The 25,127-nt window shown below is 39.3% G+C and overlaps 1 protein-coding gene across 4 annotated transcripts in view; it reads right to left on the reverse strand.

Moving 5' to 3' along the window:
* Nucleotides 1-7,428: 7,428 nt before the first annotated feature.
* Nucleotides 7,429-25,127, reverse strand: part of sdk2b (sidekick cell adhesion molecule 2b) — a 599,240-nt gene continuing 581,541 nt past the window's right edge. For all 4 annotated transcript variants that reach the window (XM_078401132.1, XM_078401131.1, XM_078401133.1 and 1 more), the window contains one exon: nt 7,429-15,365. In XM_078401132.1, the coding sequence (XP_078257258.1) occupies nt 14,994-15,365 (372 nt within the window). In that variant the 3' untranslated portion in view covers nt 7,429-14,993. The remainder of the gene's footprint in view (nt 15,366-25,127) is intronic.

The following is a 25,127-nucleotide window of genomic DNA, read 5'->3' on the forward strand; positions in this document are numbered from 1 at the left end:
GGAACCCCCGGCTCCTGTGGTTCAGGCTGCCCCTCTCCGTACTCGTTATGGTCGCGAAATCCGGCTCCCTGCTAGGTTCCGTACCTCGGGTTCTGGGGGGGGTCATGTAGCGACCATAGAGAATGGTCCGGGTCGTCGAACCCTCAGATTGGCCAGCGAGGTCACGTGTGAACGCGACCATGGGGATTGGTCCAGAGAGCGACATCGCTGATTGGCCAGCGTGGTCATGTGCGCTTTTGGCGCCCGAAATGTTCATTCGGCGAAGTCTTCGAAGAAGACAGTAAGTTTTTGATGGTTGTCCTTTACCTTGTTGTTTAAGTCTGTATTCGAATATTGCGGCTGCAATAAACTTCTTCTACAACCAACAAGTTTTCGGACTCACCATAACGTCACCCATTATTTCTCTCCAGAGATGCTGTCTATCCCGCTGAGTTACTCCAGCATGTTGTGTCTATCTTCGAATTGAATGGATAATTGATGGTCGGTGTGGATCCGGTGGGCCCAACAGTCTGCATCTGTGCTGTACCTCTAAACTAAACTTTACTGACATTTCCTGACAGCATAATCGAGGACCCTTTCTTTGAACAAATGTCACACCATCCACCCACCACCAGCTTTCTTTAACTAAACTGTAGCGGGTGAGTGTACGAACCCGGAATAAGGAGAGGAGCCAGGTGAATTCCGCAAGGGTTGTTTAATTGACTCAAAACCACCCTGAAGCCTCGCGCCAAAAATCCCTGTATGTAAACCCTGTAGCCTGGGCCGTCCCAGGACCTGTCCATCACAGTGCCGAGGGGTTCAATTAGTGGCCTAACCTTTGGAAGCCGCCACAAAACTAGCTTAAGTGGTTCACTTTCTCCAAATGAAAGGTGTTTGAATGAGGATCCGTGCCCCTTTTACGCCTGTCTCATTGTGGGCATATACATCTCTGTTCCTGTCTGAGGCTATCTCTGTAATTAGTACAGGGATAACAGTATTAGTGGTGCTTGCCAGATTGCATCCTGATCAGCAACATATCATTCGGTGTTGTGCCGAGTGACAATAAAGTTTTGTTATGTTATGTTATGTTGTTATATCATCAAGCTTGATGCCATTTTCTGTCATTTCCTTACCTTCAGTCCATCTGTCCCTCACTTCAATTTTGTCTCATTTTCCAGGAGTAGTCCAGTGATTGACATCTATTAATAGATACATTTAACACTTTCCTTGCTGGGTTTTTAACCACAAGACCACCATACTTCCTCCCATTCTATTTCCTGGAAGGATTATTCCTCTTCCTTTCCATTCCTCACAAACACCATTCCATTGTCCTGGTTTCTCTGTCACTGACATTGCATCATTCCATACTGTTATTTTTGATAGGTCAAAAGCAATAAACTGTAGTTCAAATCTGTTAAAAAAAAATAGAGCAGAAAATGCAAGCTAAGTAGGTCAGGTCAATGAAACATTAACTTTGTTTTTTTCTCTCCACATCTCACGAATGTTTGGAAGGAATAATCTTTTACTGTGTCAAAGTGGTGAAAAGAAACAATTGGACATCCAACAGAAAAGTTTAAAAAATGTAGATGCTGAATATCTGAAATATGAACAGGAATCTGCGATGAGAGAAACAGAATTAATACTTCAGTTTGACGACCTTTCAGCAGAGCTAGTAAAGTTAGAAATCAAAAATGTTTTAAGTTATAAAGACAGGAGGAATGTGCGGAGAAAATGGATGAGAATGTACAAGGCATGATTAACATGTTTGCAGATGACATAGAAGTAGGTGACATTGTAGATAGCGAAGATGGCAGCAGGATCTTAATTGTTTGGGCAGATGAGCTGAGGAATGGTTAATGGAGTTTAATACAGATGAGTGCGAGGTGTTGCATTTTGGGAAGTCTTACCAGGGCAGGACCTACACAGTGAATGGTAGGGGTCTCTGGAATGTTGCAGAGCAGAGGGATCGTGGAGTGCTGGTACATAGTACCCTAAAAGTGGTGTCACAGGTAGATAGGGCGGTCAAGAAGGCATGAGGCACAATGGCTTCATTAGTCAACGTACTGAGTAGAGAAGTTGGCAGGTTATGTTACTGTTGCACAAGACACTGGTGAGGCCACATTGGGAGTATTGTGTTGAATTTTGTTCAACCTGTTGGAGGAAAGATGTTGCTAAACTGGAAATGGTGCAGAGAAGATTTACGAGGATGTTGCCAGGACTCGAGGGCTTGAGTTAAAGGGAGGGGTTGAGCAGGCTAGGGCTTTATTCCTTGGGATGAATTTTCAACTTCGCAGGTGACACCACCATTGTGTGTCGGATATCAAATAATGATGAGACTGAGTGCAGGAAGGAGATTTTGAACCTCGTGTCCTGGTGACGAGACAACAACTTTTTTCTCAATGTCAGCAAGACAAAGGAGATAGTAATCAACTTCAGGAAGCGAAGCGGTACACATACCCCAGTTTGCATTGACGGTGCTGAAATAGAGATGGTTGAAAACCTCAAATTCCTTGGAGTCAATATCACCAACAACTTCTCCTGGACCACCCATATCAAAGCAACGACCAAGAAAGCACACCAACACCTCTACTTCCTCAGATGGCTTAGGAAGTTTGGCATGTCCCCTACAACTCTCACCAACTTCGACAGATGCAACATAGAAAGCATTTTATTGGATTAATCACGGCTTGGTTTGGGAATAGCTCCATCCAAGACCGCAAGAAATTGCAGCGACAATTGGCACAGCTCAGACCATCACATAAACTAATCTCCCTTCTATTGACTCCATTTATAGCTCTCGCTGTCTCGGCAAAACCAGTAGCATATGAAGGACGAGTCGCACCCAGGCCACTCCCTCTCCCTTCAGGCAAAAGGTATAGAAGTGTGAAAACGCACACTGCCAGATTTGGGTGCAGTTTCTTCCAAGCTGTTATCAAGCAACTGAATCATCCTACCACAACCAGAGAGCAGTGCTAAACTACTATCTACCTCTTAGATGACCCTCGGACTATCCTTGATCGGAGTTTGCTAGCTTTATCTTGCACTAAATGTTATTCCTTTATCGTGTACCTAAACACTGTAAATGGATCAATTGTAGTCATGTATTGTCCTTCTGCTGACTGGTTAGCACGCAACAAAAACTTTTCACTGTACCTCGGTACACGTGGCAATAAACTGAACTGAAACTGAAACTAATGAGGGGTGATGTTATAGCAGTGTATAAGATCATGAGAGGAATAGATCAATTAAATGCCCAGAGGACATACGTTTAAGGGCGTGGAGGAGATTTAAAAGGAACCTGAGGGGCAACTGTTTCACATAAAGGTTGGTGGCAGGTACTATCACAATGTTTAAAAGACATTTGGCCAGGTACATGGATAGGATAGATTTAGAAGGATATGGGCCAAACGCCGGCAGCTGGGACTAGTGTAGAAGGAGCATGTTGGTCGGTCTTGACAAGTTGGGCCAAAGGGCCTGTTTCCATGCTCTATGACTATTACTAACAAAGGGAATATCCAGGATTGTGTGGAGACTAAGAGAGGCTGAATGATACAAGTGGTGGTGATGCTGATTAAGGGAGGGTGGTAAAACATAGAAACATAGAAAATAGGTGCAGGATGAGGCCATTCGGCCCTTCTAGCCAGCACAGCCATTAATTGTGATCATGGCTGATCGTCCACAATCAATAACCCGTGCCTGCCTTCTCCCCATATCCCTTGATTCCACTAGCCCCTAGAGCTCTATCTAACTCTCTCTTAAATCCATCCAGTGATTTGGCCTCCACTGCCCTCTATGGCAGGGAATTCCACAAATTCACAACTCTGGGTGAAGGCTTGTTCATCATTCATTGACATTGGTTCAGTATAAATAATGTGCTCTCTTTGTTACTAATCAGTTACCATTTATACAACAATGGGAGACATTTCTTTTTGAGCAGGAGAACTAAATGAAATAAAGATGTTTTCATTTGACAAATGACAAAAATGTGTATGTAAGTCATGGCTACTTTTTTCTCACAAACTCAATGACTGTCAGGATTACTTTAAAAGAAATGTTATTGCAAAAAGTTTTGTACATAGATCTGCAGCAAGTTGAGCAGAGAAGTAATGAAGAAGTTAAAAAGTGACTTAAGTAGTTCAACAAATTTATCAGCTAAACCATTGATTTGATCATCTTTAGTCATGATGGTGGTAAATTGTAGGGTCTTCACAATTGGGCTCAACATTGTAAATTGGAAAACTCGTGATACTTCCATGTCCTTGTTGAATGAGATATAGACAGGATTGAATGAGTGTACATATATACTCTGTGACTCAACAGTTTACTCCTTTTTTGATATCAAAACTCAGACATTAATAATAATCATGCAAAACATAGAATAAATGATAATTCATTTGTGGTGTTGCTGTATTTAATGCAGGAAGTAAGAGGTTCATTGTTTTGGTCACAGCACATTTGACAATTAAATACTCTTGATGCTTGATCAGGTTACCAATTTCTGTGTAACTGCACTCAGCAAGAAGTTAAAGTCAAAGAGTCATACAGCATGGAAACAGGCTCATCCACACTGACAAAGATATCTAACCAAGCTAGTTACATTCCTCCAGAACTTTGTTACATCATTTGCTACTAGCTCTGAACAAGGCAAATATTGTATGACATACCACAAATATTTCTGAACACTATTTTATTCTTTTAATTTGAATTTGGAGGCAATTTTAAATCTTCTAAATGAAGCAGTCTGTTATGGAACAAATGCAGTTGTTTATTCTGTACATTTAACTCCTGAAAATAAGACAATCCTACTTGATGTAGAAATAAAATTCTGTAAATGCTGCATGGATAGAATGTTCTAATAAGTAAAATATCATCTTTATCTCTAAGTAAAATGGCTTGGATTTGAACCAAAATCACCACGTTGTAGACTTAAGCAGATTATCTATTTCACAAAATCTTTGTTATTTTCTTATTGTTTAAGTTTATTTTTATTAAGAGAACTGGTAAGAATAGACTGTATTTAAAGAATAGATTTTGCCAGAGGTTTAATTCAAATATATCAGGATCCATTAAGTGGAGCATGAAACCAAACTACTATATGTTGAAAGACTGGAGCGACGAGGCTTGTATACACTGGACTTTAGAAGGATGAGAGGGGATCTTATCAAAACATATAAGATTATTAAGGGGTTGGACACGTTAGAGGCAGGAAACATGTTCCCAATGTTGGGGGAGTCCAGAACAGGGGCCACAGTTTAAGAATAAGGGGTAGGCCATTTAGAACAGAGATGAGGAAAAACTTTTTCAGTCAGAGAGTTGTAAATCTGTGGAATTCTCTGCCTCATAAGGCAGTAGAGGCCAATTCTCTGAATGCATTCAAGAGAGAGCTAGATAGAGCTCTTAAGGATAGCAGAGTCAGGGGGTATGGGGAGAAGGCAGGAACGGGGTACTGATTGAGAATGATCAGCCATGATCACAATGAATGGCGGTGCTGGCTCGAAGGGCCGAATGGCATACTCCTGCACCTATTGTCTATTGTCTACTGTCTACAGTGGACCAAGAAATCAGACTCAAAACTCTGAATGCATGAAGGATAATTTTCCTGCATTACAAAATCATTTCTTAAAACCATAAAACCAATCAGTGAAAATGACTGGGAACTCAATGCACATTATATACTTAAGTAGTATTGTCCAGACCTCCACTTGCATGACATGCTCAAGCAGGGTGGCTGGCCGCTTGGACAATGTATAGCATGATTGATGTTACTTTTGTGAAGTTGTAAAATGAATATATGTTTTGTGAACTGTGGTCTTCGAATGCAGGGGCAGGCCCTGACCCCAAAGCTGGGTGATCGCCTGCTCCGTGTAAATTAATGGGTCAGTCCATGCATGAGCTGCAATCCGGGAGTCCAACAGTGAAGTGAAGGATGGTCCTGAAGTTGTTCATCTCTCAGTTAAGATTGTTTATGTTTCCAACAGGGGCAGGGATTACAACAATTCCAAAAACAGCAAGATGCATTACAATTGTTCCAATAACCTCCCCAACACGAGGACACTGCTGCCTGAGATTGTCCCACTGATATCTGTGGTTTTTAAGAACTCCTCCAATGGTAGGGGATTAGAACGGTAAATTTGCATTTCATCTATAACATTGTAACTTCAGCAATTTTTTGCAAAATCACTCACATAACCTAGGATTAACAATTATTGTGCGCATGTTGCATTAGTGCCCCATGTGACATGTTGCGCCTCTTTAATGCACATTTTTGGATGCTGAATAATTCTGGGCCATGCATTCTTAGCTTAGATATATATATTTGATGCTACCTCTATGAATTCCTACTGCATAATGTTTTGATTTTGTACATTGTTTTCATTCAATGACATAATTTCCCCAATCTCTGCAACATATATTTTCTATTTGTGAGAGAAAAGCCATCTAACCCTTTTTATGCTTCAAGTCACAGATGGAAATAAAAATACATTTTTCAGAAACCCTTTGCCCATTTGTGAACTGGGTTTGTATTTGTACAAAATTATAAAGAATGTCAACATAAGAATAATTGATTCCTTTTGGGCCTCATTGAAAATGTAGAAGTTAGCATGATACTTTCTACCATGTCACGAAATGTGCTCTTTCTATCCGCATTGCTTTCTCAAAATAATAATAATTGATGAAATGCTGTTCCATTTATCCACCCATATTCTGCTTGGGTAGCTTATAATCCAAGGGTATGAACATTGAATTCTCCAATTTTAGGTAACCCTCTCCTCCCCCTCCTCTTTCTCCCCCACAACCTCCATCTCCTCACCCTTTCCTTCCTTTGGTTTTACAATTTGCAACTCTTCAATCCTTCTATCTCACACCTACTGTTTTTCATCTCTGGCCCTTGTCCAACTATCTGCCTATCAAACTTCCCCCTTGCCTGTATTCACCTATTACCTGACAAGCTTTGTCCTGCCCCTCCTCTCTTCCAACTTTCTTTCCCTCTCCCTACAATTAGTCTGAAGAAGTGTCCCAATATGAAACACCACCTATCCATATTCTCCAGAGATGCTGCCTGACTCGTTGAGTTATTCCAGCATTTTTTGTTTTTCTTGTAATACCAGAACAATTAATATTAATATATAACATTTCACAAAGGCACATTTAAAATTGAAGGCTTAAAATATATCTTAATTATCTATTGTTGTATATTTGATGAATGTAAAAAGTACTGAGTGTTTCGAATGCTTGTTTCCATTGATATGAAATTCGCAATAAAATCAGGAAAAGAGGAAACAAAGATAAAACTAATGTATTCAAACATCATGAACAAAAGCATAACGGGAAAAAAAATCACATAACAGTAAAGTACTGTGTACAGTGAAACACTCTTACAAACTATTATATTGTTGCAGACAGAATAAATTCGGCAAAACATTAACAATAAATAGCTTAACCTGTTAAAAGAATAGTACAAACATACCGGTTCACAAAAGCAAATATAACATAAAATTCACAAATCTAACCCATAATTGAAAAGAATACAGCGACTTTTAAGTTTTCATTGGAAAGCAGATTTTCCATCAACCACAAGAAAATATCACAGTTTGTAAATGGCAAGACTGACCATACAACCAGTTCAGAGATATGGACTCATTGGCAAAATAGAATGTAAACATATGCAAAACAATGAAGCATTTTTCTTCATACAGTCCTCCTACAGGGTGATAGGTCAGATACTATCTAGAAGTACATCGCCTCAGTTTGAACTTACCATAAAGACATATCTGTCATTCATTGCACAAACAAAAGATTGAAGTGTGAAGACTTTTGCTACCTCACAATAATGTATTTTTTTCATGATTTTAAATTACATCAGATTAAAAACAATAATATTATTTAAGAAAATTTAAGAAAATATATAGAAACACTATTTTTGTACAAAGCTCACAAATATTGCCAAAAAGGGGAGTGACTAATGTTTGCAGTTGGGCATTTCCATTTGGCCATCATTTGATTCCAGCAATTTTAAAATAATCAGATTCTATAATGGATAGCCAGAGAAAAATAAGCTTTCTCATCCTTCAAGTAAGACTGAAGACAAGAGAATAAAGGTGAGAGATAAATACCTCTGTTATTTTTTGCAATAATTGTAACTACAAGGTGGGAGAATAATCATTGCAAGGAATTTTGATGCATGCCATGTGCAGAAGAATGAACAATTTCTAAAGTATATTGAGGGGATAATTTTTAAATGTAATACAGCAGTGGTGGACTGAAAATAGTTTTGGTTGACCTCCTGTATTCCTCTTTTTCACTTAGTGTCATCTAGGCACCAGACTTTCTACAATGGCTAAACTGTCTGTTCATTTCATGCAGGGAAACGAAATGTTTCACAAGATTCATAGGGGGACAACAGATATTTTAATGTACAAATGGAGTGAGCACAATAAAGTTGGCTAAATTGTTACTGCTGGAGGGCATTTTATAAAATCACTTGAAACCTGTCATGCTTGTTGGGACAAGAGAAGATTGCTTTGGGAAAATGTCGGCACAAGGAACTGCAGATGGTGGTTTACAAAAAAAGACAAAAAGTGCTGGGGTAACTCAGTGCGCCAGGCAGCATCTGCAGAACATGGATAGGCAATGTTTCGGGTCGGGACCCTGATTCAGATCTGAATAATGGTCTTGACCCAAAACATATTCTATCCATGTGCTCTAGAGATACTGCCTGACCCGCTGAGTTACTGCAGCATGTTGTGTCTTTTTTTTTGGATTGGTAACTGTTAGCAGATGCAACAAACCCCAGCCTTCAAAATGGTCTGAGCCTCAGCAGCAGCAATAATGGGCAGCAAGCAGATATGACTGCCATTCTGTTCAGTATCCCTTCAGTATCATTCTATCAAATCAACAATTCATGTAATAAATGCAAGTTAAGGATATCTTCCACAATAAAATGTAAAAAGTTAATAATCCTTCCTTAACAATTAAAGTGTGGAATTGTCAGTATTAACTTCTACAAAGTCATTGGAAGAGTGAGAACATTTTCCTTTTGATTTTTTATTGGAATTAAGTGGCCAGCTCACCTTGCTATCTGCTGCCTTTTGTCTTTTGATTTAAAACAAATGTTCTGTCAGATCCCAATTTCATCAGAACGCATAAAATAAAAATGAAAATGCTGGAAACATACAGCAGGTTAGCTGCATCTGTAGAAAGAGAAACAGAGCTAACATTTCAAGTTGAAAACCATATGGCAGAACCTTTCTAATGAAGGGTCTTTGATCTGAAACATTGGCTCTGTGTCTCTTCCCACAGATACGTCCTGACCTGCTGCTTATTTTTAGCATTTTCTGTTTTTTTGGATTTCCAGCATCTGCATTTTTGTTTTTTAATCATTGTAATAGCAAGTGGATAGAAACATAGAAACATAGAAAATAGGTGCAGGTGTAGGCCATTCGGCCCTTCGAGCCTGCACCGCCATTCAATATGATCATGGCTGATCATCCAACTCAGTATCCCGTACCTGCCTTCTCTCCATACCCCCTGATCCCTTTAGCCACAAGGGCCACATCTAACTCCCTCTTAAATATAGCCAATGAACTGGCCTCAACTACCTTCTGTGGCAGAGAATTCCACAGATTCACCACTCTGTGTGAAAAAAAACTTTCTCATCTCGGTCCCAAAAGACTTCCCCCTTATCCTTAAACTGTGACCCCTTGTTCTGGACTTCCCCAACATCAGGAACAATCTTCCTGCATCTAGCCTGTCCGACCCCTTAAGAATTTTATAAGTTTCTATAAGATCCCCCCTCAATCTTCTAAATTCCAGCGAGTACAAGCCGAGTCTATCCAGTCTTTCTTCATATGAAAGTCCTGCCATCCCAGGAATCAATCTGGTGAACCTTGATGTTCTTGATTAACCAACCCTTTTAACAAATAGTAAATACAAGCCACTTCTTAGTTTGGAATATCATTTGAAGTTCCTGATATGAACGTAATTTAGCTAAATAATCAATATATAATTTGTTATTTATTTGACAGGGAAAGCAAAGACAAAACACATTAAAAGGCAATATTTTGATGATTTGGCTCTATAGAAGTCAAAGCAAAGTAAATTTTTGATTTGTAAATTCCAACCATTCTCTTGGTTCCACTGCCAAACACTTTAAAAATAAATTGTATTCTTCAAATGGTTTTTGAATATATTCGTCAGAAAGGTCCCGTGAGCCGACATATTCAGTAATATATTGTTGAAAATATTTTATAAACAAAACACTTTCTTAAATTAATTGGTTTAGTGAAATGACAATAGATGCCACCTCCAGTCTTTCACCATCTCCAGAAAGTACTATAACTGGAATGGTGGTGATATAAATCAATGGATTCAATTCTATATTAATCATTTCTCCATGTTATTTAGCAGGTCATATGTTTAGATTTGAACATTCAAATTGAGGCCTGTCCTGTGGCAAGATAATATGTGGATTAATAGAAAGAACGTAAGACAAGATACTAGCACCAAATCTTTCCTTCTTGGCAACAGATATATTTGCAATTATCTTACTCTATAAAATGATTCTGTATGGCAAATCGAATTGTATCATATAACCCACATCGTTCTAAGTTGTTAGCAACTATTGAAGTCTCCTTGAAGTTGCTCTAAATGTGACATGACATTTTCCATGAATACTGCTTTAATGTTATGTGCCTAGATAACATGGAAGTGTGGAGATGGAGGTTGAGGAAAATTGGTGATGGAGAGAGGAAGGAGGAAGCAGGGGATATGTGATTTATGGGATGCCAATGGTCATTATGGTCCATCCTCTTGATTTATGAAAATATTTACATTCAAATATTTAGTGTACTTTAATTGTGGATGGAACTATCTTTTAAGAAGGTGGTGTTAGAGGAATACATTAAATATAAAACTATTAACTTATCAATCTTAGTATTCTTTGAAAATATTGTAACACATATTTCAGGAGAAAATCAGCAATTATTCAACCACATCACTTTTATTTGACGTATTTTATTTTTCTCTTCATCCCTTCTCTCTTTCCTTGACAATACCAAGTTTCTCAGTTCATGAACTCTTTCTGTACATGATTTTATTTTGAATTAATTGTTATAATTTTTATGGTTTGGTATCTGTGTTAATGAGCATCCTTCATTCAGGTTGGTTGAAATTACTTGCTGCCACAATTCGCCAGAAGTAGATGCAGTGCTGAGAAGGATCTCAAATAACCATAAGTGGGAGTCTCAAAGCAGTGGGTGACAGTTATGTTTAGTTTAGTTTAGTTTAGTTCATTGTCACGTGTACCGAGGTACAGTGAAAACCTAAGGAAACTGTTGCTGAAAGGAAAATCTGGGTCCTAATTGAGGACTCGCTTCACAGTTTTCCAACGTAGTCTATCTGGCATCTCAAACTACAGAATATCTTATTTCTCTCAGGTTATCTTTCCTGTGCAAATCTATTATTAAAAAAAAAAAATAAGATCAGCAATATCTAACTATAACCGCTTAATTTATGTTTTCCTATTTCTTTTAATCTTTCTAAATTCTGCACTGTTGTCCATTTCCCGTGAGCAAGTCTTTTCTAGATAAAGATGTATTCTTTATTGAAAATACTTCTTCTGATAACAATGAAATAAAAATGATCTCAAATATATATGAATACATGTGTGTGTTTGTGTTTAAGACCAACCATATCTTTCTCTACTTAAATGCGTTGTGACATCCTCACAAAATCATCACATTTGCAACATCTTGATAACTTTATAAAAGTAACAACAAACTCTCCTCTAATCTTTAAATGTCTGGTAATAATTTTCAAGAAATTTAAACGGTTGAGTCTGTGACCATCATCAACCACATGTCAACATCACCATCAACGACTCTGCCCCCTCCTAATTTCTCCTGTCACCCAACTACAAACATGGCCTACAAACTTCAACCCAGTTGATTAATCTACCAACCAATCTGTCTTGGTGAGAGAAAGCCAGAGCACCCAGAGGACCTCCACGTGGTCATTGGGACAACATGCAAATTCTATCCAAAGGTCAAGGCCACACCTGGATCTCTGGAGCTATGAGGCAGCAGTGCTAGATTAATTTATCCTGAGGATGCATAACATTTGTATTGTAAAATCTGGTTAAATAACTAGGCTCACCAGTCTCACCATTTGTTCAGATTTATTATTGTATCATCTCCATTAAAATACAATTGTTTTTCAAATATTTTCAGTCTTGGGTGATTTAGTAGCTTTAGGTTTGACAGATACGGGTTCGGGTCCCATTCCCCTGACCTCAGTCCATGAACTAATGCAACGACTCCAGTGTCCTGTTCAGGAACTATACTGTTTGTTCAAAGTACCATTCTTTGGATGAGACATTAAACTGATGCTGGTAAAAATAATCCATGACATTATTATCCAAGAAATGCAAGGGAATTCCTGAGGGCCTGTCAATAATTCTTCTTGAGTCAACATTACTAAAAACAGTTGATCTGTCATTATCACATTAGCTTTTTTGGGCGACTTCCATGTCCAAATTGGCTGCTAAATTTTCCACATAACCACCGTAACTGCACTTAGAAAGTATTTTATTCACTGCAGAGGAATTTGGGATGTTTAACATGCAAATATTTCCTTCTTTACTCCAAATACCTTCAGTTTGGCATTTCCACTTCAACTATCCCTGAAATACATTTTTGACATTTCTGTAAAATGACCAACTTTGGCGCTGACTTTGAATGAAGTATGGTGTTGTAAAGATTTGTGCACTATTGGGAGCTCTTCGCAATAGAGAGGTGTTTCCCAGTATCAATTCAGTGTCTTGTATTATTATTATTATTATTACTATTCCACAATACAATATTGCAAAACAGGAATAAAAAGTAGAGAACTCTATAGTCAGATGGACGGTTATTCAGCTGTGATAGACACAAAATGCTAGTGTAACTCAGCGGGACAGCCAGCATCTCTGAAGTGAAGGAATGGGTGACATATCGGATCGAGGCCCTTCTTCAGATTCCTTCATACACATTTCGGCTATTCAGCTATACCATATATGCTCCATTTCTGTTTTATTGATTTGACTTCAGATGGAACAAAAGATTACTTTGCACCAGGATCACATCAAAATCTTTTCCATATGAGTAGATTAAAACCATCAATCTGTTTTCCTGTGTTTTTTTTAATAATAAACATCAATTTGATACAAATAACCGTGTTCTGACCTGGAGACTGCAACTCACCCTCAGGCCATAAAAGAGAATATTTTCTTGATATTTAATGATAATATATATTCCACTGATATTACAAATCAACTTCAATTTTGATTGGGAAATTAATAATTGCTTTTGTGACATTAATCCTGCTTACAAAATAAGTACTATGCAATCTATCCAATATGGTCATTCTATGTTGCTGTACTGTATAATGTTTTCACAAAGTCTATGAAGTGGAAAAATTAGAAAATAAAATAGATTAAAAAAAAATTAACGATCACCTGACTGCACATCAATATTTTAAAAGTTCTTTGTGTAGTTGGTTGTAATTTTTGTTGTACCCCAAGGTTCAAATACCTTTCCCTTCATGAATTAATTGCTTTGAATTGAAATTGCAGGGGGCTGCTGAGAAATGCAGAATGGTCACCACCAGTGGCTTCTACAATTACAGGTACAATGATTACAATAACGACCACATCATTCCATTTTTCCTGTTCATGGTAGAGCAATATCTCCACGTGAATAAGTGTTCTTCATGGTAATGGTAATGCTCCCCTGTTCGGTGACTCTACCTGTCTTTACAGTGTGTACAGTGGCCCTACATGACAATGTCATTCTTTTCATCTAGAACAAACAAACTATGCAGAAGAAATCAAGAGCAATCAAAAATCATCGTGACACCTTACAAATAAGTGGGCTTAGCATGAGACTGATTTAATATACGTTTGCCTAAACTAGTTTTGGATTTTATTAACATCTTAAGAGTTTTGTTGTGAACTGGTTTGAATTTAATCATGCTGCATTTGCAACTATTTCCCAAAGTTTAAGGGCAGAAGAAATTGAAAAAAAAGATATCCATAAGCTCAGATCAAGTGTCTGTGACTTATGCTGTTAGAAAGAAAAAACACCATATGCTGGTAATTGTTATTATTATGCAAGGAAATTTCCTGATGACCTTCACCCATTCGCTCTACAGATAGGATATTTCATAGATATTTAGCCTTTAAACCTCAAGACAGATGTCCGGCCTTATTTTTGAGGGAACGCTTTTTCCATTTTGTAAATCTATTCAAAAAACACAAAGACCGACATTACAACACATGGTCAATAATGTCTTGTGATTCATGCAAACACTCTTGTCTTCGTGAATTACAACCACAAGTTAACAGACAAAGAAAAGGCAGACATCTCCATATCTTCGGATACAAATCTGAAGATTTGTTCAAAGAAAATGTTTTAAAAGCAATGATAAAATTATTAACATTATAGTTTTAGAAAGCGCAGATAACTAGCTGTTGGAGACTCACATTGTAGCAGTCATGCAGCAGTTATGAAGTAAAAACTCACCAATCTGAATAGTTGCAAAGAGCCAAGATAGCAACTAAAACCAACCTATCAGTTTTTAAATATATAAAATGGGCACACTGAAATTAACTACAGCCACTGGATTATTTGACTTGGCAATTGTCTATGAGAACATCAGGTTATGTTTATCTCTCACATGTATCACCACACATGAGATTCGTATACTTTTCAACCAAACAGAATCTAAGCCCATTTGGAAAGCATGAGTAGTTCTGTGGGTAACTGTCCGATCCGCCACTACATTTGCAATTGCTTGAGAGCTCCTTCTCCTTGGGCCATGGCAGGACGTCACACAGAATGCTCATATAAAGGTTTGTTTCCATTTAACTGTGTGTATTTCTCCAAATAAAATCTGTGCAAGGCTGCAAACAGCATTTTACTGATTGTCTTCCACACAATAACTCTTCAAAAGTAACAAAGGATATCTTCTTGTACTGTTTAAACAAAAGAAGAAAATCCCGCTACTGGTGTTCTAGATCCTGGAGCAAGGCTGCTAGCAGGTCGATACAGGGTACCTGGCTGGCTGCCACTATTGGAAGGCTGCTGAGGGGTGGGCGTAAGGCTTCTCTTAGGTCGGTAGAGGCTGCCCTGTTGAGGAACATGGATGTTGTTGGTTGAATTCGTAGCAGGTTGGTGGCTAGGCGCTAGATCACCTGATTCACTCTCTGTGTAGCTGTAGGCTTGAATTCTTGAGATGCCTTTCTGCTGCCGTCTCCATGAGTTGTAATATGTAGGATCACTTATGTAGTGATTTACAAAAGAATGTGTCTTCGGTCTGTTCTGATCTACTTCACAATCACTATCACTGCCCTGTTGAGGAAAAAAAAGTAAATGCTTGTTTAAAAAATGTTTATCAGATTCTTAGTACTATTTTAGAAACTCTTTCTTGTTGTCAGAAGCCATCACATTTAAGTTGTTTTTGGGCAAACAAACATAATGAAAAGACATATCAACTAGCAACCATTGATAGCAATAATAAATTTAATGACCATATTTCTGCGGGCAGTAAGCTTTTCTATTGTGCTCTGTTACATCACAGACACAAAATAAAACCAGTCATGTTGTGTCTTTGTTTATCTAAAATGTACTTATGGTGAGTAAAGCTCATACCTTCAACAACTATTTACAGCATTTTGTCCTCCATGTTCTGGTTTTCTTGGTCATACCAAACTGATAAATTATATGTACTATTTTAAACTAATCTAATCTTATTTGTCATTCATCACAATTTGCAACCTGACTAACACAGAGCAAAGGTGGTTTCTTCATTTGACTTAATTTAAAAAACAAATATGATTTCTAAATACGGTATTTTGGAAATGTCACAGCTTTGGTCAGTGCATAAATGAAAACAGAAAACCATGGAGAAGATCTGAGAAACTCACAGTGGAAACTGGTATAAACAGTAGAAAATGTATTATTGAAAACAAAGCAAGCTTTTGAAAGAATATGAGGTGCTCAAATCAGAAAGAAAAAAAAATCAGGTTTATGTGGTGGTTATCTGTCTGTCTGTCTGTCTGTCTGTCTGTCTGTCTGTCTGTCTGTCTGTCTGTCTGTCTGTCTGTCTGTCTGTCTGTCTGTCTGTCTGTCTGTCTGTCTGTCTGTGTCTGTCTGTCTGTGTCTGTCTGTCAAACTCTGTCCGTGTGTATGTGTGTTTGTGCACACCATAACTTTGGTGCTTCGCACAGCCAAAACGGTACACCATAGCATCACAATTTTTGCACCACATTACTCACCATTATCATGGGCATAATCTCTAACAACTCTCATTCAAATTGAAGCTACATTTTTAAAGCTACAGACATTTAAAGTTAAAAAATTCACTTTCTAACCCATTTCCTGAAACTCCTCAGCGTATGACGTCACAATGCTCCACGTTCAACTTCATTTGCTCCTCACTCGCCAAAACAAGATGGCCGCCCGCCCGGCCTCAGTCGTCCCATCCCCCCTCGCACCTCGCCTCTCCCTTCCCCTCTCCCCTCCCCCTCTCCCCTCGCTTCTCGCCCAGCCCTGCCCCGGCAGAGACTCGCACGTCGGCAGTCAGCGTTGAACGCATGTGCACTGGTAAGTGCCTTTTGCAGCCAACGGCTCCACGGAGGGGAGTGGGTGTGGCGGCCGACTGGGTGGAGGGGAGGGTGGGGGTAGGAGTGGGGGGGAGGAGGGGGAGAGTAGGGGTGGGGGGGAGAGAATGGGGGTGGGGGGAGTGGGTCGGGGAGAGTGGGGATGGGGGGAGTGGGTCGGGGAGAGTGGGGGAGGGGGAGGAGAGGGTGGGGAGGGGGTGTGGGGAACAATGGGGTGGGGGGGAAGGGAGACAGTGGGGGTGTGGGGAACAATGGGGTGGGGGGAAGGGGGACAGTGGGGGGCAGGAGAGTGGGGGTGGGGGAGGGGAGGGACAAGTGGGGTAGGGGGGATGGAATGGGTCTGTGGGGGGAGGAGGGGGGGATAAGGGGGATTGAGTGAGGGGGGGGGGTTGAGGGTGCTACACCAATGCAGGAGAGGCTTTGAGTCCAGGGTTCACTCAGTGACGACACCCTCTCCCCTTCCCTGTTCCCCCTCTTTGAGGAATGGGCCCAACGGGTCCACTTGGTCTAGTATAATGATAAAAGCTAGGTGACATAAGATAAAGCTGATCAAAGAGATCCAAGGAGTTCCCTTTATCATTAAAAAAAATGGTTCATTTGTTCTTGGGCTGAACTCTGTTCCTCATACTCCTTGATTTCCCTAAATTCAAAAAAATTGCCTTGTTCAGCACTGCATACATTCAATGACTCAGCCTTCACAGATCTCTGCACTTGAGAATTTCAAAAATTTATGAGCCTCGGAGAGAGGAAAAAAATGCTCTTCATTTTTGTCTTTGTGTCCTGCTCAAAATTTTGTTTTAGTGTTTTATACACTCTATGCAGATACGACCTTTACTAATTTTCCAGTCTTATTCTTGTAGAGATCAACATTTAAAAAGAGTTACTCTCTTTTTATATATTTATGGATGCTCGCTGCACGTTTTTATATATTTAGCTTATTTACTCTTAATTTACCAAAGTCAAGTTTTTGATGACAATTTCTTCCTTATAAATGTGATAAAATAAACTATTTGATAACAATCGCAGTATTGCGAAGCTTGGTTTTGAAGAGGATGGTTTGCATCAAATAGAATTGAGAAGATACTGGATTGTAATTTTATTCACATTTTACTGTTACATTTTAAAAACCTAGCTGTTTGAATTAGAGAGTCATAGAGTCATAGAGCACGGAAACAAGCCTTTTCGGCGCATCTTGCCCATGCCGACCAGGATGCCCCATCTGCACTAGTCCCAACTGCCTACGTTTGGTCCATACCCCTCTAAAAACTTTCCTATCCATAAACCTGTAAAAATGGAATGTCGGCCTGAACTACCTCCTCTGGCCGCTTGTTCCATATACCCACCTCCGTCTGTGTGAAAATGTTTGGTAACCAATGGAGATCCCCCTGCGGCAGCATTTATTATATCCTGTCACTTGAATGCATCCCCACTCTCTGACTCCTGGCAGCCAATCTCCCAAACAGCTCAATAATTTTGCCACTATTTTCATGAGCTTCAACTTTAGATATTCTGTTATGAGAGTATTATCATATGTTTTCTCAAACCCCATAGAGGTTGAGAAACCCCAACCTCAGTGGAAATTAATTATATCCTAAAAAAGTCAGTTAGGTTGGTTACGATAAAGCTTCCCATTTACAATCTACGCCAAGTCTTTCTGCATTTGTGAACATTTTCAGCTCATTTACGCATTCTCAACTGTAGACAAATATCATCCCAACATTTTTACACTAATTGATCTATAATTCTTCCATCGTTAACTTCTATCGTTAGTACGAGTAAAATCTTCAATTTTCCATCCTGAAGGATCTGTTCCTGAATTGAAAGACTGAAAAGAATATAGTTGAAGTATCTTTAGTCCTTTTCTTTGAAATGTTGAGATGTAAGTCATCCAGTCCCTATTTTTTCTTATACAGTATTATGAATTTGCTAATGTCAATTTTAGGATTGCATTTATGGTAAATTACCATGGCAAAATATGCTTTTGCTGTCTTCCACCAATTAAGAGTTACTTTTCTGTTCTGCTGATAATCAACAAGGAGACTAATTACTCCTATTTCCTGACTTTTTGGGCATGTTACCAGTGTCCTCTTGTGAAGGATCATGTAACCACAAGGACACAGTGCACAGCTATCATTTTACAAAAGCTTTCTGCTGAAATCAGATCTCTCTGAACTCTGAAAGGTCTTTTGTGCGTCTGTATGTTTGTTTTTGGCCAACATTTGCACAGATTAACCCTCTTACTACACTGACTTGCTCAATGTTTTTTTTTTGGACCAGTGCTGAACATCCACATGGTACAGAAATTTCAAATTGTACATAAGACGAGGAAACATGCATGGCAACAAATCCCACAAAACTAGATACATCTCCATGCAGTCATGGGCATTGCCAGCCAAGGAGCAGTGCCAGCCATGGGTAGTTCCAGCTATGGGTGGTGCATGCCTTGGGCAGTGCTAGCCATGGGCAGTTTTAGCCATGGGCAGTGTTAGCCATAGGCAGTATAGTGCATGGGCAGTGCCATCCCTGAGCTGTGCAGGGCATGCACAGTGTTGGGCATGAGCAGTGCCAGCAGACAGAAGATGCTACCATTGGATTGACTATTGTCAGTGCTTGGAACCTGAACTTGTGGTGGGGATACCTGGGTTAGTTATGGTAGAAGTGCTGGCATCTGGTCAGAAGACCTGATCAAACATATCAAACAAAATTTAAAAAAGCAAGACTGAGTACATAGAACATAGAACAGCACAGCTGAGGAATAGGCCCTTTGGCCCACAACGTCTATGCTAAACAATATGCCAAGACCAATGCTTACCTGCCTGCACATGATCCGTATTCCTTCATTCCATGTGCCCATCCAAAAGTCTCATTAATGCCACATTTGTATCTGCCTGCGCCACCAGCTCCGGCAGCAAGTTGCAGGCACTCACCCCCCTCTGCGTTAAAAAAGATTGCCCTGCACATCTGCTTTAAACTTTACCCTCTCACCTTAAAGCTATGCTCTCTAGTATTTGATAGTTCTATCTTATCTATGCTTCTAATTTTATACACCACTATCAGATCTCCTCTCAACATCAGACGTTCCAGAGAAAACAATCCAAAGTTGTTTAACCTCTCCCTGTAGCTAATACTCTCTAATCTAGGCAGCATTCTGATCAACCTTCTATGCACCCTTTCCTCCCCCACTCCCCCTCCCCCTCCCCCCCACTCACCCACTCCATCCCCCCTCAACCCCAATATCCCGCCTCCTCCCCTCCCCCCCACTTGATCCCCCTGAACCCCCCTTATCCCTCCCCTCCCCCACTCACCCACTCCATCCCCCCTCAACCCCCCTTATCCCTCCCTACACCACCCTCCCTCACCTACTCACCCACTCCATCCCCCCTCAACCCCTCATTCCCCCCTCCCCTCCCCCCCGTGAACATAAGTGGAGGCATCGTAAGTCGGGGAGCATCTGTATTAGATCAACGGGCTCCAACTGTGCATGTGCGGACTGATGTCGAAAACGCAGCTCGTCCTCCCGGCGGTGGGGGGGGGGGGGGGGGGGGGGGGGGGAAGCGCACTTATTAAAGTTAGCGGCAGCTCATCAGCTCAGCATTCCCCCCCCATTGGCCGCCACTCCTGTCACTCTGGTGGGTCCTGTCTCTGGCGGCCATCATGCCCCCCCCCCCATTGGCCGCCAGCACCGTCACTCGAGTGGGTCCCATTGTGACGTCGAACGCTGAAGACGGCCAGCATATGTTTAAAGGGTAGTTTTTGTAACTTTAAAATGTCTATAACTTTAACAATATAAGACTAATTTGAATTAAACTTGCATTAGGGTGACCCCAGGACAATGGTGAGTAAGGTGGACCTAAAATTGTCATGTGATGGGGGCACAAAGATAAGGCATGATCATCCGGGGGGGGGGGGGGGGAAACAAACAAACAGAGAGTTTGAGTAATATATAGATTAATAACCCCTATAGTTGTTAGTTCATTTGAAGTCACAACAGACTGATGTAAATTAAAAATAGCATTGAAACAGATGACGGCCAATATGCAAATTGAAAATATAAATACTTCTGCAGTTGAAACTACCCTTCTAAGGCCAAACATTAAGATTATTGTTCAGAGAGCACAATTTTTGGCATTATCCTCAGATAATCTGCTGTAATCAACAAATAGAGGGTAACTATTTTAAACCAGGAGGTGTTTGAGCGAAAACAACAATATTATTCTTGCACCCTACAGGAAGTTGCCTGTGTCTCTGTGCAATGCTCAGAATTCTGAGCCAGAAAATGGGCTTTCATTTTAGTGATGAATGCCTCAGATACTTTTCTTTATTCATTGCACAGTATGTTTTCCATTAAGTAAGAAGTTTTCTTAGAAGTGGGCTGTAATGAATGCTCGTCAGTGTTGGACAACTGTGGCAAAAGGCCAGCTTTCTTAGTAGCACAGAAAATGAAGTTGTAAGACTCATTCAACCATGACATAGAAAATCATGGGTAATTTGTATACTTTATTTCAGCTGCAGTACACAAAAGGAAAAATTTGCCTAATATGACAAAATGAGTAAAAAAATGCATCTTGCAAAATTATTGAACTATATGTCAATGCATATCAATATCTGTTCAACAAATTAATGGAGCCCACTGCTGACTCTGCATAATGTCCCCAAAATGATCCAGCAACATCTGAGACAAGAACGTTGCTTATTTTGATGGGACTTTGGTGGGAGTATTTCTTTGGTGTGTTGGAGATTAAGGGATGATCTTATGGAGGTATACAAGATCACAAAGGGCATGGATGAAGTGAATTCTCGCATTCTTTTTCACAGGGTAGAGGTTCTAAAACTAGGGGTATGGGCTAAAGGTGAAAGGGGAGTGACATGAGGGATCGCAGGGGCAACCTTTTCACTTAGCGGGTCCTCTGTATCTGGAGTGAGCTGCCAGAGGAGGTGAACACAATTTAGCAATAGGGTTTAGTCAAAATGTTGGCCTGTGTTTTTCTGAGAACGGTTTATAAGCTGCATTTACTGCCCAGGTGCTTATTAGTTATGCGGTTACCTGATTTCTATCTGAAAAGCTGAGCCTGTGAAGATCATTTCAGATCTTAAATGAGAACATCCATTGCCGTCTCCCATGTAGGCCAGAACAAATGCAGGCCACAAAATGAGTGAAAGACCTCTGAGTAACAGCATAACTATGTCCACAGCATTCTGACTGATGCCAGGGCATATCTGACATTTGTCAAAGCTGTCTGGTTTTCATTGCTGTCGAATGAAAAATCAAATAAACAGTAAAAAATTTAAAAGACTTTGAAAGATTGAGTACATTACAGCAAATATAACTAATGAAAATGACGTAATCCAACTTATTCTTGCCTTTCATGCTCGCAGGTGTAAAATCTGCATACATGTGGATGGTTTCAAGAGTTAAGTGCCTGCTCTAACCAGGCAGAGAAAGATGCAGCAGGTTTCGCAGCGGAAATGCTGGAAAACTCCGTGTTACTGCCTCCCTACAGAGTCTTGTGACAGATTCAACAGCATGAATCTGTCAGTAAGTCCTTCTATTTGAATATGCATGTGCCAAAGTCTCAAGACTGCTGGTATTTACACGAGTAAATGCCAGTCCTTTCTGGGTCAATACTTAATTACAATCCATATATATAAAGTTCAAAATGTCTACATTATAATCAACCATAGTGCACAAATAGGAAATTAATTGGACCTCTTGCAACAAAATATATTTTCAAGTATTTTGTTTATGAAGTAGTAGAGGAAAAGGCTGTAAACGTCATTTCCTTTGATGAAAGGCTGAAATGAAAGCAACAAAACTACACAAGTACAAAATGTAGAAGTTGTGAAGTTGTTTAACATCTACCAGCAAAATTATGTTGCACCATAATTATGGCAAACATCAATAATTTTGCCGTTGTTACAATTTCAACCTCTTGGCCTTCAACTGTTTGACAATTATAGTTATACTTTCGAGGTGAATTCATTAATGCATATCTGTTTTGATGTCACAAAACATTTCGTTGAAAGATGTACATGACTCACCCGCAGTGATAGATTTTTCAGGTGATAGGAAAGACTGAAGGTCGCAATTTTTGTAGCGATCCTATCTGTCATACGTATTGAATTTATGCGCTGGAATTGATAAGTAATTTAGCCTAAGGCAATACCCTCAAATGGATAAATAACATCACCCCCTGAAAAGCATAGTAATCCCTTTGAAATGTGCCCCAAGTCAAATAGCCAGCAGTAATTCATCGTCTAAGCTTATATGCTAAAGATAATGACTCAAATGTAGTGTCTGGTAGCTCAGCAAAATCACAAAAAACTGGAATGTTACGATAAACCATGCATTAAACATAAGAACAACAAATTCAAGATCATCTAGTCTGTTATGTTATTCTGTTCTTCAATCAATGACTTAAAATCATTTAAAATTCTCAACATTCTAGGCATGACATAAATCTATTTAGAATTAAATTACAATTACATTATTGCTCCAAGGTATTCATTAATTTATTTCAATATGGCCATTGGGACAAAGATAGACCCTAGTCGACAATTGGGATCCTTCAATCAGAAACCAGAAAAAGTTAATTGAATGTACATTACCCTGCAGCCATTTCTCACCTGCCGTCTACCAGCTATGAGATCTCTTTCTCCACTGCATAATTCTTCAGTATTTTTCTGCATAATTATTAACCAAGAAGCTACCTGAATACAAAGATACCTAGATATTTATCCCTGGTCAGTAGCTGTAAACATGTTGTATAATCTCACCCAATGTTCACCATTAGATCAACATTTAGAATGACTGTGCATGAAAATAAAGCACAACACCTCAGGTTCAAAAGAAAAAAAATGTCTGGGCTTTCTGAATTCCAGCCTCAGCGATCCTTATGTTCACTTACCCTTGTTAAAAAAAGTGATAAAATGCGCCTGTCCTACTGAAGTACAGGATCTATTTGCTCCTCTTCATTCTTTAAATATTTCTATCTTCCATTTATCAACAGAGAGTTCATTAACAATGGGGATTAGGCATTTTTCAGACATTTTCAGGGAAAAGCAAATAATACCTGTAATTCCTTTTACGTCAGTGAACATAGATTTGTTGATTGCTGCTGGTAGCAACATACTCTGACAAATCTGATTAGATTTAGATTGTTTCTCTGTACTGAAAATAAAAATAATGACATTTTTCAACGTAAAAAAATTCAGTGTTTGATGGGTCAAATGTTGTTTTTGCGAGGTCAAGATCTTATTTGTCTTGAATCATAAATATTTTATTCCTGAAATTGTATTGCAGAATAAAATGCATGTTCAAAGTATCAGTACATGGCAAGAGCAATCCATATTTCTATTATGTGCTCAAAAGTGTTGAATGTAGCTGGAGAACTTTTACAATTTAATTCAGTTGTGTGGTGCATTAAAACCTGTGTTACGTGATCACATTTCTAAACTAAACCTAGATATTTTTTCTTATTTCATTAATGGACCTGTTAAATGGCACCATTAAGAATTTAATCGTTCTGTTGCCGGTACATATGACAATTAAACACTCTTCCCTCATGTTATTTCATGAAAACTGATTTGAATGTATACTGTGTGTGTGAAATGACAGTGGAAACATCAAAAGCTGGTGAATGTTCCATGAATTTGAATTAAACTAGATTCATTTTTCACAAATTCTGCCCCTGGCTACGAAAGGATACTGGTATATGTTTTTGTCAGAATATTAAATTAAAACATTTCCTATGTATCACGGGAATAGATTTTCTTTCCACTGACCAGTCAGTTAAAAATTTATCAATGTCATCTCAAAGGATGGTAGTGCTAGAGGTACATGATCTCTTACTTTTATATGCTCATTTTCAGTTTCCATAATGTAACAAGCAAGTTCATTGAAAGGGTTTGGATTGTCTGTTTTTTTTATGTTCCTCCCTGATTTTCTGCCCCTGCCATTTGGAATATACCCACGATTTGCTGAGTTATAAATTTAGAGGCTCCGCTGATATATCAACTGAAACATATATTATTCATGTACGAACCATGAGCATTTCTACAGCGATTTACCTTTCAACGCTGAACAGTGATCGGAATTGGAATGATGATCAATGTAATAATTCTGCCCTGAAGCACTTAGGTCCATTATATTGTCTTTAATATTGCGAAGCTGAGATCAATGAACCCAATGCAGAGAGGATATCAAACCTGATCCTTTTTTGGTTTAACCCACATTGAACCTAAACACAGTATGAGAGCCAGTAATTAGCCAGTATGGGAATTCAGGGCCGATGGGAAGAACTTGTCTTTAATACTTATGGTGCTTCCTGTTAGCTTCAGGCAATATTGTTTTAAGATTTCTCTTGAATTTAATAAGTCTAGTGTGTACAGGTATGTAGGTTAATTGACTGGGTAAATGTAAAAAATTGTCCCTAGTGGGTGTAGGATAGTGTTAATGTGTGGGGATTGCTGTGCGGCGCGGACTTGGTGGGCC

The sequence above is a fragment of the Rhinoraja longicauda genome, chromosome 6 (genome assembly GCF_053455715.1).
Source record: "Rhinoraja longicauda isolate Sanriku21f chromosome 6, sRhiLon1.1, whole genome shotgun sequence".
Lineage (NCBI taxonomy): Eukaryota > Metazoa > Chordata > Chondrichthyes > Rajiformes > Arhynchobatidae > Rhinoraja > Rhinoraja longicauda.